This window comes from Barbus barbus, assembly GCF_936440315.1.
Source record: "Barbus barbus genome assembly, chromosome: 36".
Lineage (NCBI taxonomy): Eukaryota > Metazoa > Chordata > Actinopteri > Cypriniformes > Cyprinidae > Barbus > Barbus barbus.
Window position 1 is genome coordinate 13,251,100 of NC_136714.1, and position 17,397 is coordinate 13,268,496.

A 17,397-nucleotide genomic window follows, 5' to 3' on the forward strand; every position below is an offset into this window, starting at 1 on the left:
ATTTTATCAAGTTTAAAGACTTTACTGTTTGCCACTACCTTTTATTAATTGGAAAGGAAAAAATATTTTTTAATAATTTCTTTTTTATGTTTTATGTAAAGTACTTAGAAAATTTGCATTAAATCAAAACGTATTATTTCTTACTCTAATCTAAAAACAAAAATATACTGGTATATTTAATAATAATAAAAAATAGTAATGATAAGTTTCATAGTTTCTCCACATTGAATTTAACTGTTAGATACATTTTAGAAGGGCACACAGTTGCAATAACACGTGCAGGTAACGTTAACTTGTTGGAGAAAAATAGTACTCTGCAATGGTAATGTTAAAATGTCACGGTTTCTACACATTATAATAACTAACTAATTTAAACAATGAACATACCAAAAATAAAACGCATACTTACAAGATCGAAGTAGAAATGTGACGCTTTTCAGAGTGTCGCTCTCCGACAGCTGCCTCGTGTAAAACAAAATGGCGGAAATGTTTATCGCGAGATCTGGCTAAAGTGATCTAGTCGCGCAATGCCAGTAGTCCCAGTAGTCATGTCTCAGTAGTGTTTTGCCATCTAGCGGTTGAGAAATGCAATTGCATTTGATTTAATTTGAAATGATAGACAGTCATATCGTAGATTGTGTATGAATGTTATGTTTATGTGTGACAGCAAACATTAAGCTTTGTGAGCGAAAACATTTCTAAGACTAATATTCTTATACTATATGTGGTCTGAATCAGGGCTATAGCCAAACCGTACGTAGACCAGATTGTCTTGATTACCCAGGTGGGCTAAAGCAGACCGCATATAGCCGTCCAATTCGGAGCTAAATCGTGACTACAGATCGACCATGTCGTGAAATGACACATTGAACCTTGTAGATATCATTACCAATGCGAACATGATGGAATATCAACCATTTCATGCACTGCCTGGCAAAAAAACTACAATTAATCAGTTCTGACTAAAAGTGGGCTACAAATAGCCGGGTCTGAATACGAGCAAAATCGTGGCTACGCACAGCCTACACATATAACATGTAAAATAAAGCAAACCAAACAACTTGTAATCCAAGGCTGCCAACTCTCACGCATTCAGCGTGAGACTCACGCAATTGACCCAATTCTCACGCTCTCACGCCACACCCCCCTTTTCTCACGCAGACTCGTGCAGCAGTGAGAAAAAAAAATCGCGCCGCATGATCTTGCAAAGCAACGCGCAGAGAGACCTGGGGGCTGTTCCATAAAAGACGCTAAGAAAAGCGGGGATTAAAGTCCAAAACCTGACTTGAAATAACCTAACAAATCAATCGGGACTAAAGCGGTTCCATAAACGACAATTCAAGTTAACACAATCTGACTAATGCTATCCAGGTTCAGTGAGTCAGGATAATGTGACGTACATGCTTATTCTGAAGCAGCCCTTAATGTCGATCATGGATCAAATCGATCCACCATAGCAAACAGCGAATATTTGTGCTGTTTAACGCATTTGAAACATTGTGTTTTCCTCAGTGCATAACTGATACGTCACAGGTATATTTTTTACATCTGTAAATGTCAGAAAGCCATGCAAATATATCCATTTAGCTGTCAGGAGTGGGCGGGGCTTATGCGAGAGAACGAGCGCTGCGGCGCACATGCGCTCTACACAGACAGAGCAGAATAGAATACTAGCGCAAGAATTCTGAATAAAATATACATTCTGCTAAAATATTTGTTGTTGGACATTAAATGTGACACATAGAATTTTTAATTCCTACATATAAGTGTATTTTTATGATAGCAGCAACTGTTAATCACTAGCTCAAATGAGTTAAATGTGTGTTCCTCTTATCAGTTAAAATGTACTCTGATTTCTATTATAAATTTACATTTTTAATTCAGTGATTTTAACTTTTGATTGTGTTTTTATGCTTTAATGCTTTAAAGAGCCATTTTAGATTGTAATGTTTTAATGTTCTAATAACCATAAAAGGTACAGCTGTCATAAATTCAGAGAGAAAGGCTGCATGGCTAGAAACTGCTGATCAACTGCATGCACAAGTAGCAACTATGTTACAATGTCATTCGCCTACATTTTGGGCACAATACATTAAATACAGTTGGTTGTAGCCTATTTTTTATTTATTTGATTATTTAAGGTGTATTTTCTGTATACTTTTATTTTTGGACCGATAATAAATTAAACTGACTGTATGTGAGAGAGTCAGTGGTAATATGGATGCATTCCTATTGGTCAGAGTTAGAGGAGCTCAGCTTAGCCGGACAGTTAGCCTGCTCCGGACCAGGTTAGTTTGCCAGCATAAGTTGCCGGGGTAACTGAGTTTGAACTTTTTTAAGTTTGATTTATGAAACCGAATCTACCAAAAATAAGCCTGACTAACCGAAATAAGCCTGGCTTATACTCTAATCTTGGTTTATGGAACAGCCCCCAGACAGACAGTGTAGTGAGTTTTTTGTGACAATTGTGAGGGAAATACACAATTTATTCCCATAAACTGTGTAGTCAGCCGTTCTCCCTCCCATCTGCACCGTGTGAATTGTGAACACAGGCAGGTCAGTGAGTTACAGGGCGCCCCGTGTCTCCGTCCAGTTTAGGCTAGTAGCTAATATGCTGTTATAGTTTATATAGAATTAAGTTAGCATTAGCAGAGTTGTTTGTTTTGCAGCACTGAGCAGTTATTTTATATAACTTTATCATAAAAAAAACATGACAAATATCTGGATATGCCTAGTCTTACAATAGAGCACATGTTAATCTGTGAACATGTTAATCACATGTTAATCCTATTTCTGTAAAATGTTTGTGAAAATTAAATGTAATGTAAATCTCCCAAGAAATTCTGTACAGATACCAAATACTTTGACAATCAATATATACCTAATACACTTCTGCTACTGCAATGATTTTGTGTTTGTATTTTTTCCACACCAAGCCACGCCCCTCAACAAGCCCCTCCTCCATAACAAGCCCCGCCCCCAAAATCTCACTCTAAGATGAACTCAAAAGTTGGCAGCCCTGTGTAATCACAGTTGACTTTGCTTACATGATGGAATATCATACATCTCACAAGTTATTTTGGCGAAAAATACATTTATCCAGATTAAAATGTTATTTGGGCTAAAAGTGGGTTACACATAGCCAGACTATATCGGGTCTATATTTAACCGAGACGTTGAAATGACGGCTATTGCTTGCTGGGTTACAGATGCAGCGGGTTTATGCTCGCTCCCGCGGTTACGCGCGCAAACTGCACACTGCTGCTCAGCACCTACTTATAGCTACTATTAAGCTAGGCTACATGTTTCTGAAACCCCCATCACCCGGCCAAACGCCGGGTAAAAAAGAGAAGGCAAGGAAGAGAAAATCACCAGAGGAATTGAGGGAAAGCGAAAGGGAATACGAAAAGAAAAGGCAGAGAAAGTTTCAGCCCCAGTGGCGAGACCGCTGGAATTGGCTGGGCTTAGGGGTGGACGATAAAAATGTCTCCACGATCTGCTTTTGAAGAAATATCGTAGTATTGTGCTACAGCACACATTATGTCAAATACAGTTCTGGCGCCGCGGTCTCTATATACTGTACAACACGACATACAGCAGTAGAGTTACTCTGACAGGACACTGCACTTATTCGCGATCGCAAAAGTACATTATTTGCACACAAGCCTTGCTGGTTAAATGTTTAATTCGCGCGCTGGTCTGACGTGCGCTCATACACCTGAAGCACGCGCGCTAAAAAGCCTGTCTAACAGCGCCTGATTACTCAACTAACTTATCTTTTGCGCTAATACTGTCAAAACACACAAGGTTTACATACAGACTCAGTTGGTTATCTCTAAAATGAAAGTAAATAGTTAAGAGAGAAATGGATGCGTGCCTGTATATTAGATGCGTGCAGCTCTTAAAGGGACAGGACACTAAACGTGCTGTCGACTGTCATTAAAGGGATAGTTCACCCTAAAATTTTATTTCTGTCATCATTTACTCACTCACATGTTGTCCCAAACCTCTATTCATTTCTTGTGCTGAACCCAAAAGAAGATATTTTGAAGAATGAGGGTAACCAAACAGTTGCTGGTCCACATTGACTTTGATAGCAGGAAAGAAAAATCCAATGGAAGTCACTGAGGACCAGCAACTGTTTTCCACCTTCTTCAAAATAGCATTTATGTTCAGCAGAAGAAAGAAACTCATTCAGGTTTAAAACAACTTTTGAGTAAATGATGGTATAAAAATAAAACATTATGACAGAATTGACAGACAGATGACAGAATATTTATTTTTGGGGGGAACTATTCATTTAACGTTAACAAAACAACAAAACACAAAGAGAAAAATCACTCACTATTCTTGACTGAAAAACTTTAATACAGTTGCTTTAGGAATCAGTCTATCTAGTGTTTTATTTTTATATTTGTTCATTCAATTTCATTGAATGCTCTGCTAAATACACCTATTGTACCTGGAAATAAAGCACTGTTTGTTTTATTTGTATATTATGTGTATTTGTAATGTGTATCTTTGTTCTTATTTTTTAATAAGAAAGATAGAATGATGACACAGATTTTTATCTTCGCCCACTTTGGCCTAAATATCTGCCATGTCTTTTTTTTTTTTTTTTGTTACCTTGAAAGGCTTTGTCTTTCTAGTTTGGCTGTAATGCTCAGACAGCTTGTAAAACCAACATGACAAAGAATCGTGATAAAATCGTGAATCGTGATATTTCTAAAAAAAAATCGTGATATGATATTTTTCCCATATCGCCCACCCCTAGCTGGGCTACGATCAAGAAAAAAAAGAGGTTTACTGTGAGCTCTGCAGATCAATGCCCACATATGCAGACAAGTAAGTTAGAGAAAAGTTAACGTGTATGAAACCTATGGTATGAACATAATATAATGAATTGCTGTGTGACTACGGAGAATGAATCCTATGCAATAGGTTTATTTGCACTTGTTTCATGTTTTTGCACAGTTTTGCTGCACTTTGCACTAAACCTACCTTAAAAAAAATAAATGTTATTCATGTTGTTCAAGCAAACTGTTCTTTTTCGTGATTATTGGGATCAATACCCGACGCGTTGACCTGGGCCAGTGAACTTCAAAAGACACTGGCCCGGAGGGCCAGTGGCAAATTTCCCTTATTGTCTACCCCTGATGTTATTATGACCTCGTATTTAGCTTGAAATACAAATTGATTGCTTGTCCATTTCTAATTTATTATTCTGATATTTGATTATTCTAGTTAACTCTTGACTTTATATTTACTCGTTCATTCGGTTGCTCATGTCTTTAACAAGGATGCAATGTAATCTGCTAGAGTCAATAATTACAGAGTAAAACAGAATAAGGTCAAATGTAACAATTTATTATCAGTCAGGTAAATACTGTATGTATTATGTCAATTCCACGGCAATTCAAAGAGATCAAATCATATCAATACAAAACATCGAATTCTCAAAGATAATTCTACGAGTAAAGGATGCATAAGTTACCTGACTTTATAGAAATACATAGTGTGAGCATTGAGACCCACACTACGGGCTTCTGGTTACAGAATCGCCCTGATCCTTTTGCCAAATTTCCTTAAGTACTTCAGACCAGAATAAACATCCCCCAAACTGGAGACAGGAACTAACAATTTGAATTTGCTTTGATCAAGCCAAGTTGCCACCTTTTGGGACAGAAGGTAATTTGCGTGAAAACCACTGGGAACTGACCGCCCTCTACAGTATGCAAAATATCTCTGAACTCTTAGGATTTGTATTACCTTTTAGTTTACTTCTTATAAGAATGAGACCATTGTACCAGTCGCCCTGAGACAATTCAAATGATACCAAACATGACTGTAAATAACACTTGCATTAATGTAGAATATTACATTCTTCTATTGACCATTCTGAGTGAGCTGGGTGAGGGGAAAGAAAGGGGATGAAAGGGAACTGATGCATATTTTAGAGAGGCATTTTCCCGCATTTTCTCTCAGTGGGATGTGGGGACAGATGTCTGTATGTTAATGCACTGTGTGTGTGTTGTCCATCGTTGCAATGATTGTCTCTGGTGAGAAAACACACACACACACACAAACATCATTAAACCTAATGTAACCTCTCTAGTCTAATAGATAAAAGGATGTGCAATTATCATTACTGCTGTTGGTCTATAATTAAAAATACAACAGCAATAATGCAAAACAGCAAAAAATAACGACCCCCCCAACTCAAATCTATAAATTAATATGGATTCAAGTTAGAAAATACTCAATCTAATATCAGAATGTTGAGGTAAATGCAGTCAGATGTCATTTTCATCTCTCACATTAATTTGAAGGTTTGCTTTGAAAAACCACCATAATAAATCAAATAAACTAAAGAATATTTATTTATATTTGCAGAAAAATATTATTATTAATGATTATCATTAATGACAACTGCAACAACATTAATGACAACATTATTATTAATGACAACTGCAAAAACCAACCGTGTGTGTGGGACGGACAGATGTTATTGCTTCATTAAATTTTTCAGCAGCTTTGGCCCTCGACGCACGAACCATTTTATGCACCGATGGTTCAACCAATCTCCAAAACAGCATAAGGTTATGGTAACTGGGAAATCTATGGGAACGGAACAGAAAGAGTACACAACGTTACAGTATGGTCACGTATGGTCCAAATTACTAATGTCAGGGGTATCTTGTTCGCATCTTACCGTGTATAGAATCGAATGTCGTCGTCAGAGTGGGCGAATCTTTGTAATCCAAATTTACAGCTAATTTTCAGCTCCTGTATCGCTTTCTTTAATGAGTCATTTTCTTCTTTTAAATTCGTGTTTTCGTCGATTAACGAGTCAATGAAAGCGGGTTCTGGGACAGATGAATAGTCATGATCAGCAGCAGGAGTGCAGTCCATATGTTGCCCATCTTCTGCTGATGCCAGCTCAGGCTGAAGTTTGCTTACTCTGTCCCAAACGCTCAGTCTTGGTGATGGGATGGAGTAATCATTCCACTGGAACAATACCGGGACAGCTCCTTTCTTTAGTTGCCTTTTCCCCTCCGGTGTTTTCGGCTGAATGATCTGCTCCGGTGTGAAGTGCAAACTACAGACTTTGCTGTGTCCTGTGACAATGAACTCATCACGACGAATATTCACCAGCCACCGCTTTCTGAGTTCAACATCGCTGGGAAATCCATGGTAACTTAAAACGCCGTTGAATTTAGATGATGACGTGCATGTGGGAACACAACAATGTTCATGATATTTTCTCTGTTGCCTCTGGAAAAAAACTCTATCTTTTTTAAGGCTCATTTTCCGCTGTTTACGCCGCGGGCGCCGCCATATTTCGCCAAACAGGAAAAGAGTGGGCCATATTTACCCGTTGCGGATATGACGTCAGGTTGCTATGTGCAAGGAGCCTACTCTAGCTGACGTGGAGGGCTTTTCGCTGGGTTTAACGTTAGCTCTTGTTATAATCGGACTTCGCTGACTTTGTTCATGTCTCTGAACGGGAGCTCGGTTACGAGTTTCTCTCCGTGTTTGACTCTCTAATGTGGCTACATCATCATCGTCACTATCGCTGTTTTTATCAGGATCAAAAGTCTCATCCAGTGCTGCTTGCTTAACTGCGGCCACTGGAAATCCGACATTGTCGCAACATTCTTCAAGAGCAGATATATAATTACTGCCTGTTTGGAGTTTCTCCTGAAGCGCATCTATTTTTCTCGCCATGTTTTCACTTTTCCTTGCCCAACCTTGTCTTTCGTATGTAAACGCCTCGACCTGTGCTCTTAGCTTTTGCAATTCATCCGAACGCGCTTTCTCAATTTCTCTGAGACTCGCCATTATGCGCTCATTTTCGGCTAATGTTTCTAGGTCGTTTTTCCGAAGTAAGTAGACAATGGCAGCTGTTGTTTTTTATCTTTTGATTTAGATGTCAATTTTTCTCCTGACAAAAACCAGGATATGATTTCATTGTTTTTCCACGTAAGGTTTAATCCTTTATCGTTTAAATGAAGAAGGATATTTTTTATATGCGCAGCGTGAATTCCCATGATCTCCTGATCTGCACTGCTGCTGTACTGTCCCTGAAAAGCCATGTTTTCCAGCTAATTCTTTTGCCCACCGGATTTTTCGGCTCCGGTCTAAACTAGGGATGTAACGATTACCGGTTTGACGATAAATCATGATAAAATTCCCCGCGGTTAGTATTACCGTTTCACATTTTAATTATCATTAAAACCGTATTCGATTACCGTGATTTAAACAACTCGCGATAAATAAATACTGTCCGGCATAAAGCGGAGTTTTCAGTAACAGTCTCACGTGCGCACAGCAGCACAGTAGTTTCGTTCTGAGTGAAAACAGGGCGGAAAAGCTGGGAGGTTTTAAAAGAGTGCTAAGGGAATTATACAAATTAATATATCAATGAATTAATTATATGAATGTACCTCTGAAGGTTCGGACTGTCTTCAGAAACGATTTGATGGCATTTTGTTCTCATCTTCGCTCCATGTAATACCTAAAGGAAGTATTCGCGGAGTTCACGGGAATCAGCTGTAATTCAGCTTTTCCGTATAAAGCGCCACCTGCTGTCAGAGAGTGGATTTACAGACACTTATTTACATTCAGTCTGTGTGCAGTTTCTGTCTGGCCAAAAAATTGACCAAATTTGCATGACCTGCTGTAAATTTTAACCGGTTGATGAAAAACAAACTTATGTACATTTAAACAACTCAGATATGCTATATAGAATTATTTATGGAGCTGATAAAATACATATAATCATTTATTAATTATCATTTTAATTTAACCCTTTTCTTTAAAGGCTGAAATGTGTGGTCTACCTTTATGTTAAACTTTTTCAAAGCTTTATTTGAACATTTACATTATTTATTTGAACATGCTATTAAACTGGTGTCAGTCAAATTGTCATTTAAAATCCAGACCTCATTGGTAATGTTATTGTTTTAGTGATTATGCAAACAAAAAGTCATTTTATTTGCTGTTTGTTGATTTTTAAGTATGAAACTTGGTGAAGTGATTTATGTATCGGTACTTATTGAACATCTCCAGCACATTTTAACAATACCGTGATAATACTGATAACCGTGATAATTTTGGTCACTATAATCGTGATTAGAAATTTTCATACCGTTACATCCCTAGTCTAAACAGAGGGTATTCCGACCCGTTCTAAAAATGTGTCTATATGTGAGATGCAAAAAGCTTTCCCTCAACACTCAACACAAAAATAAAATGAAGGAACTTACCGCAGCAGTTGCAGACAGGGAAGAAGAAGCTCAAACCTCATGTTCTCAGTCAGTGAGAATCAAAGCGAAATTCGCGCTGGAAAGACGTTGCTCGTCTGTTGCGAGATCACGGAGGCTGGTCACCACTTTGTAAGGCTCCACCCATCTGGTCCAAGGAAGGTATCCAATGGTGGATGAAGGGTTCCTGCGTGTTCGGTCTTTCCAAGTGTTGCAAAGTTCTTCAATTTAAGTTAAACTCTAATCTGACTCCATTTTATTATTTAATCTGACTCCATGTTATTATGACCTCGTATTTAGCTTGAAATACAAATTGATTGCTTGTCCATTTCTAATTTATTATTCTGATATTTGATTATTCTAGTTAACTCTTGACTTTATATTTACTCGTTCATTCGGTTGCTCATGTCTTTAACAAGGATGCAATGTAATCTGCTAGAGTCAATAATTACAGAGTAAAACAGAATAAGGTCAAATGTAACAATTTATTATCAGTCAGGTAAATACTGTATGTATTATGTCAATTCCACGGCAATTCAAAGAGATCAAATCATATCAATACAAAACATCGAATTCTCAAAGATAATTCTACGAGTAAAGGATGCATAAGTTACCTGACTTTATAGAAATACATAGTGTGAGCATTGAGACCCACACTACGGGCTTCTGGTTACAGAATCGCCCTGATCCTTTTGCCAAATTTCCTTAAGTACTTCAGACCAGAATAAACATCCCCCAAACTGGAGACAGGAACTAACAATTTGAATTTGCTTTGATCAAGCCAAGTTGCCACCTTTTGGGACAGAAGGTAATTTGCGTGAAAACCACTGGGAACTGACCGCCCTCTACAGTATGCAAAATATCTCTGAACTCTTAGGATTTGTATTACCTTTTAGTTTACTTCTTATAAGAATGAGACCATTGTACCAGTCGCCCTGAGACAATTCAAATGATACCAAACATGACTGTAAATAACACTTGCATTAATGTAGAATATTACATTCTTCTATTGACCATTCTGAGTGAGCTGGGTGAGGGGAAAGAAAGGGGATGAAAGGGAACTGATGCATATTTTAGAGAGGCATTTTCCCGCATTTTCTCTCAGTGGGATGTGGGGACAGATGTCTGTATGTTAATGCACTGTGTGTGTGTTGTCCATCTCAGGAGTTCAAAGTGTCTGAGGTTCTGTAATTCTTACAGAACGCAGAGGAATTTAAAGCTGGTTACCCGCTCCACAGGTGTCATGTCGATGGTGATGGGTGTGTGTTCTCTGCTCTGTCTCCTGAAATCCACCACGAGCTCCTTGGTCTTGTCGATGTTGAGTGAGAGGTGATTCTCTTGACACCATTTAGTCAGGGTTCTCGCCTCCTCTCTGTAGGCCGTCTCATCGTTGTCAGTGATCAGGCCTATCACCGTTGTGTCATCAGCAAATTTGACGATGACGTTGGAGCTGTGTGTTGCTGTACAGTCATGTGTGTACAGGGAGTACAGGAGTGGGCTGAGGACGCAGCCCTGAGGAGCACCAGTGTTGAGGGTCAGCAGGGATGAAGTGTTGTTGCCTATTCTGACCACCTGACATCTGCCCGCCAGGAAATCCAGGATCCAGCTGCACAAGAGAGATCCTTTAGTCCCAGTCTGAAGCTTCTCAACCAGTGTGGCAGGCACTATGGTATTAAATGATGAGCTGTAGTCCACAAACAGCATTCTCACATAGGTGATCTTATTTTCCATGTGGGAGAGAGCAGTGTGCAGGGTGAAGGCAATAGCATCGTCTGTGGAATGGTTGCTGCGATATGCAAATTGTAGAGGATCCAGTGAGACAGGCAGCACAGAGCAGATGTAGTCTCTGATGAGTTTCTCAAAGCACTTGCTGAAGATGGATGTAAGAGCAATGGGCCTCCAGTCATTCAAGCATGTGATTTTATTTTTCTTTGGTATGGGCACAATGGTGGATTTTTTGAAGCATGAGGGAACCACAGACAGAGAGAGGGAAAGGTTAAAAATGTCAGTGAAAACCCCGGCTAGTTGGAACGCGCATGCTCGGAGCACACGGCCTGGGATGCCATCAGGACCCACAGCCTTGCGGATGTTCACCCGTCGGAAGGATCGGGTTAAGTTACATCTGCGACCGAAAAGGAAAGTGCACTCGCCTCTTCTGTTACAGCCGCGGGATCGCGCTCTGTGTGGGCGGTGTTGTGAGCCTCGAAACGAGCATAAAAATGATTAAACTCGTCCGGTAGAGAGGCGGCAATGTTCACAGTAGCTGGTTTATTCCCTCTGAAATCTGTGATGTTATTGATACCCTGCCACATGCTTCTTGCGTTATTGGTTTTGAATTGTTCTTCAACTTTGTTTTGATATTGTGTTTGGCGGCTTTGATTGATTTCCTGAGATCGCAACTGGTTTGTTTGTGATCGTCAGAGTTTCCGGATTTAAAGGCAGATGTCCGCGCTGACAAGGCTGCTCGAACATCGCTGTTAATCCACGGTTTTTGGTTGGGGTAGATGCGGATTGTTTTTGTCGGTACTACATCCTCTACACACTTCCTGATGAAACACGTTACTTTTTTTTTTTTTTTTTTTTTTTTTTTTTTTTTTTTTTTTAATGCTTTATTTAGTAACAACTCACATAACATGCAAAGATAATAACAGCAAGAAATCAACCAAAATTACAGATACAGTAGTAAAAAGAAAACTGCTTAATAAACAAACAAACAACAAAAAAAAGAACTATATACAGAGGGGTATTGAAGACAAGTCCATCTCTCAATTACAAAATAAATATAAGAGACCTTAAAAAGGATAACATTTCAAGGCTTTACAACAATCCATAGTCTTTTTGGCCTTGGCATTCCTTGCACCCTCCAATGCTTTAAAATACTGACAAAGTTCAAACTTAAAATGTATAAAACTAGGTGTATTTTTTGCCCATCGACATTTATGAATGTGATATTTCCCAAACAAAATAAACAAATTGAGAACAAAACAAATTTTCTTCTCTAAAGGCTTATCATAAAAGAAACACGTTACTTACAGTATCTGGGTACGCCTCTATGTCGTCATCAGACGCTGCCCGGAACATGTCCCAGTCCACGTGATCAAAACAGTCCTGTAGTATAGCGTCTGATTGGTCCGACCAGCATTGAATTGTCCTGAGGGCGGGTGCTTCTCGTTTCTGTTTCGGAAGAGTGATCTGATTTGCCGATAGGTGGGCGGGGGAGCGATTTGTAGGCGTCCCGGAAAGGAGAGAAGCAGTGGTCAAGTACACGATCACCACGCGTGTTGATGGTGATGTGTTGAAAGTATTTTGGAGTTTCATATATTTGCATGTAAATGTATATGATTTTATCCAAATGCAATCTGCAGTACATCTGTATGTGTACATATACCTTTTATATAAACGTCATATAAATGTATGGACTTGTATAGAGGTCATAAAAATGTTCTGTAAGAAATTGCTGAATCTGTGTAATTTTTTCATAAAGGAATGGCAAACAGCAGTCGGACCTTTTCTGACGTGAGGAATGTGATCCTGTCAGCCCATAAAAACACAGGGGCCCAAGATAAGGTTGGCTTCTATGATACCTGGGCTGAAAACTATGAGCAGGTAAACTTTAGGCACCAGTACTTTTCCCAGCACTTTTTCCAGTAAAACTATTTTCATCTGTAATTTGCTTTCTCAGGATGTAGCGCTGCTGGATTACCGTGCCCCCTTGTTAGCAACTGAGTGTGTGAGCTCATTTTTCAGAGGTGACAGAGAGAAGGCCGCTGTCCTGGATGTGGCCTGTGGAACAGGCCTGGTCTCTGCACATGTAAACATTGCTATATATTTGAATTCTGGTGGGCAAAAGACAACATGATAAACCTGGTAAAGCAACGAGTGATATATATATATTTTTTTTCTCAATCCCATTTGTTTGAGGAAAGCTCAAAATGGGGTTTCGTCATTTTGTTGGAATCGATGGAAGTTTGAAGATGCTGGAGTTGGCAAAGAAAACTGGACTTTATCAGCAGCTTACGCAATGTCTGCTCGGTCAAGATGAAATTCCTGTTGAATCTGGTAACCATGCTGTGGATGTTAATGCTTTTACTGTCAAAATGTAATCTGTTTTTCTTATCAGATATGCCTGTTTGGATGTCATGTTGCAATTTCAGACTGTTGTAATAAAGATAACCTGTTACAGAGTTATTAAACCCATAACTTTGTTGAAAACAATTTGCTGGTTCAGTAGGACATTCTGCAGATAAAGAATACACATTTTGATTCACCCATGCTTTAGTTGTTATAACTAATAACCTGTATCATAAAACATGCCTTTTTTCTCTTTCGTCTCAGAAACATATGATATTGTTATAATTGTTGGAGCACTAAGCATCGGGCAGGTGCCTTTAACAGTTATCGGAGAACTCTGGGATGCTACAAAACCAGGTAACTTGTGCATTTCACAGCTGCAGTCAAAAGCTGAAAAATGCTGCCTCTGCAGCCCGTATACAGAGATAGGAAGGCAAAAAGGCACAATGATCCTATCACATTTCGCATGTATTCTTCACTGCCTGTGATATCCCACAATCCTGTGGGTTCAATCCCATGACAGTTTAGCAGTCTGAAAGTTGTCGTTGGTGGTCAGTTTGTGTGTAAATGTACGTTTTCAACAACTTTTTCCACTTTTGATGTCATTTCTAGCGAGAAATTAGTATTTTAGTGACTAAATATTTGCTTGGTTATCACAAAAGCTCTCCCTAATTAGTTGTGGATGATTAAACTATTATGCTGCCTCAGAGGCCCATCCAAAATGAGTTTTCTGCACAAATCACTGCAGTCAGCTGCCTAAGCTTTCAGACACAGCCCACAGTGTTACTTTTCAAGAATGTTGTGGTTTTATTAATGTGATGTCATTGTTGTACTTTTGGATGCATGTAGAACATTTAAATTTCAGATATTTTCCTAAACTCCGTCATTCTCTGTAACAGGTGGCTATGTGGGCATGACTACGAGAGGGAACACTGATAACTGGGAGTACAAGGCTGAACTGGAGCAAATGATCAGAGCACTTGAGGAAGAGCAGAAATGGAGCCGTGTGACTGTAGTTGAGTTGGAGGTGTGGGAGAAGGCCGTTTCAGAACAGGACAGCGGGTACATTCCAGGCGCCATTTATTTGTATTAGAAAGGTTTTAAATGCAGTCCATGATTTTAGGATAACACAAGGGAAACCCAATGACCAAATATGCTCAATAATCAGTGCAGCTATTCTAAAGAGTTCTCGTTCCACCAGCAGGTGGTGGTATTTTTTCAGAAATTATAGTATTACTTGTTTTGAAAATACTTTTGTTCCCCAGAGAAGCACCTGACAAGAGAAAAGCTTAAACATGATATATTTGTTTGTTTTGGCACCAAATTATTTAACCTGGCACTGGTACACAGTGCAGCCATTTGAAAAAACGTTAAGGTTTTTGTTCAAGTAAAGTCCATGAAACTAAAGGATGTTGTGAGAAAATGTCTAAGGTGTGTGGTTACAAATCTACCATTCCCCAGTTACATCTAACCTTTCTGTTTGCCACTCCTCGATACTCTGACCGCTAAACTTTTGAAACAGCCATTTCCGCTGGTGTCATGGGGCAAAAATAAAGCACATAAACAGATTATAGAGTGTGTACTATAAGGTTATTTTACAAGAAAATTTCCAGTTTAAAAGGTTGTTGTCGAAATCCAGTGTTAAAATTGCATTATACTGTATGTGATTAAATAAATATAAAATTAAAATACATTTTATTTTGTGTCAGACAATATTTCAGAGCGATATATACAAGTGAACACATTCCAAAATAATACAGTGTAGATATAAAATTTTATTGGTTTGTAATTCCTTTTATAAACATTCAGAACAGGTTCACAATGTTCTGACTAAATAAATATTACAAGGGCATACGCAAAGGAACTCAGGAATGATTGACTATACTTCATAACTTGCAACAGCTAATTCAATATAAATTTCAAGCAAAATGGATAAACATTAAGATTTTTATTTTAGTTTTGTCTCTACAGCTTACGCTTCACTACAGCACATTCTTTTGAACTCTTTTTAAACACTCTGTGCCTCAACAAAATGCAAAGCGCTATCATGAGGTGATACTTTCTGTTAAACCGGTTTGGCCTGGATCTGCCGTTTCATTCAGTTGAGCTGGCATACAGGGTAACAATGAAGAGAGTGTTCTTTTCCCTCCCTTGTAACATTTGAACCGAACCATTGTCCATCTCTGAAAGACCACCTGTGTGGCCAAGATCATAGCAGTGCTTTTATATGTGTTTCAACTAGAAATATGTTCATTCTGGTTTCCTAGCAGGAAAACAACATAATATTTGAATGAAACTGACAAATTTCCATATGTTTGTTGAGGAGGCATCAGCCTTTTTTTACGCTACAAAGGAGAACTGTACTAAGTACAGTGCATGACATGATGGAAAAACATTTTTCCGCTTACAATCATGAACATGCATTAAATGTACACACATTAAAGACATAAAATGTATGGAAGCTATTAAAATGAACTATAAAACAGCATAATATTCATGACTGCTGAGGTCTGCGTGTAAGTTACAGTGCAAATCTTTATCTCGATCAGCTGCACTTCTTAAAGTGTCTCATATTCTTTAAAAAAAAAATCAGAATGGACTAATTGAGATCATTATCAGTTTTACACAATAGTTAGGTTCAGCCACTAACATATTCTTCATTTTATCACACATTCTTCACATTCACAGTGCTATGGCAGATATATGACTGTCCAAGTGCATTTAAGTCCTTCAATCAACACAAATTTTGCAGTGTTCAGTGTCTCCTTATTCAAATGTATGTCTTGGGATCGTCTTCAGTCTCACTAGGTTCAGAGGCAACCAGTGTATGATCCAAACCATCATCAATCAGCTGGGACTTAGTCGGTGCCCCCTCGTCCCGCTCAGATTCTGGCAAGAATTCGGCTCTGGCGATCTGAGACTTTGTAGTTGACGGCCTGCTCTGGTGGGAGCCCACTGAAGAAGGTCTGCCCTGATTCAAAGGAGCTTTCTGACTCCATTGGGACCTCACAGATGGAGCGCCACTCTGCAGAGACCTCACAGAGATGGGCCGCATCCTCTGGGAGCCCGCTCTGCTGGACCCTGCCTGCGAAGAGCGCACGATCAGGTACTTCACTGAACGGCCACTGTCGTCTTCTGTTTTTTCTTTGCAGATAGTGGTGCAGAGCATTCCTCCACCCAAAATGAGGACGATGGATGCACCCCAACCGACATAAATGGCACCACCGATCTCCCTTCGCTGCGAATCGGCTATTTGTGGGTTGTAAAACGCTCTCACCACAATGCCAGCTGACCAAGAGACGGGGATCAGGCAGAGAACTCCGGCAACAATCAACGTGACGCCAGCTGCTGTGGCAATCCTGGCTTTGGATCTTTTGGATCGGTCCATGAAGATGGTGCACTTTCCTCCGATGAAGGCTAAAACAAGGCCCACTGCTCCCAAAAGGATCGTCATCACCGTTAGGGCCCGGGCAGCCTGCAGATCCGTGCCTAGCGCGAGCGTGGACTCGTACGGTTTGCACTGCATTTGGCCTGTGCTTTGGATCACGCAGCTCATCCAAATGCCCTCCCACATGATCTCTGAGGTTACAATGGTGGTTCCAATGAAGGCCGTCACACGCCACATTGGCATGATGCAGGACATGAGGGCTCCCACCCATCCCAGTAGGGCCAATGCACTCGCTAACATGTGCATGCCTAGAGAAGCCATCTCCCTGAGGTTCAGTTATTCACATCCACAGCTACACTAAGGCCTCTTCTCGCCAGTTAAAGCCTTTTTGAAGGCCTTGTGGTGTTTCCTTCTTCACTTATTCCTCTCTGCAGCTCAGCTTTCACTCTGGGGACTGTGATGAGGTGTTTATTTGCTAAAAAGAGAGAGAATGACTGAGGAGGCGTGAGCAGTTAAACAGATCATGCCTCCATTAGTCCGCACGCTACCAGACTAACCAGATTCCTTCTTCTAGCCATGGACTATATGGGCGGGTCATGTAAAAATAGGTAGATGGGCTACTGTTTAGTTGGGAATTTGCATTAGACTTTTGAAAAGGGCTCAGGTGCCACT

The 17,397-nt window shown here is 39.6% G+C and overlaps 3 protein-coding genes and 1 long non-coding RNA gene across 9 annotated transcripts in view; 1 reads left to right on the forward strand and 3 right to left on the reverse strand.

Annotated features, from left to right (window-relative positions):
• The window catches only part of LOC306856340, a 5,321-nt gene extending 1,412 nt beyond the window's left edge, over positions 1-3,909 (reverse strand). The window contains exon 1 of the long non-coding RNA XR_013783007.1: positions 410-3,909. This is a non-coding gene — a long non-coding RNA (uncharacterized lncRNA). The remainder of the gene's footprint in view (positions 1-409) is intronic.
• Positions 1-15,048, forward strand: part of LOC306856332 (methyltransferase-like protein 27) — an 18,725-nt gene extending 3,677 nt beyond the window's left edge. The window contains exons 1-6 of one of the 6 annotated variants that reach the window (XM_079395563.1): positions 11,312-11,406; positions 12,751-12,872; positions 12,949-13,077; positions 13,193-13,325; positions 13,602-13,694; positions 14,237-15,048. In XM_079395563.1, coding sequence (XP_079251689.1) covers positions 12,753-12,872; positions 12,949-13,077; positions 13,193-13,325; positions 13,602-13,694; positions 14,237-14,430 — 669 coding nt within the window. In that variant the 5' untranslated portion in view covers positions 11,312-11,406; positions 12,751-12,752 and the 3' untranslated portion in view covers positions 14,431-15,048. Of the gene's footprint in view, positions 1-11,311; positions 11,407-12,329; positions 12,639-12,750; positions 12,873-12,948; positions 13,078-13,192; positions 13,326-13,601; positions 13,695-14,236 lie in introns of those variants that run through there. The other 5 variants (XM_079395558.1, XM_079395560.1, XM_079395559.1 and 2 more) reach the window with 5 other exon arrangements.
• Positions 6,709-7,308, reverse strand: LOC306855620 (THAP domain-containing protein 1-like; the record flags this gene model as incomplete). The annotated part of the gene is made up of 1 exon (XM_079394389.1): positions 6,709-7,308. One exon carries the CDS (start codon positions 7,306-7,308, stop codon positions 6,709-6,711), a length of 600 nt encoding a protein of 199 aa, XP_079250515.1.
• LOC306856331 (claudin-4-like) lies at positions 15,023-17,168 on the reverse strand. The gene has a single exon (XM_079395557.1). It carries the CDS (start codon positions 17,044-17,046, stop codon positions 16,108-16,110), a length of 939 nt encoding a protein of 312 aa, XP_079251683.1. The 5' UTR covers positions 17,047-17,168; the 3' UTR covers positions 15,023-16,107.
• Between the last annotated feature and the right edge of the window lie 229 nt (positions 17,169-17,397).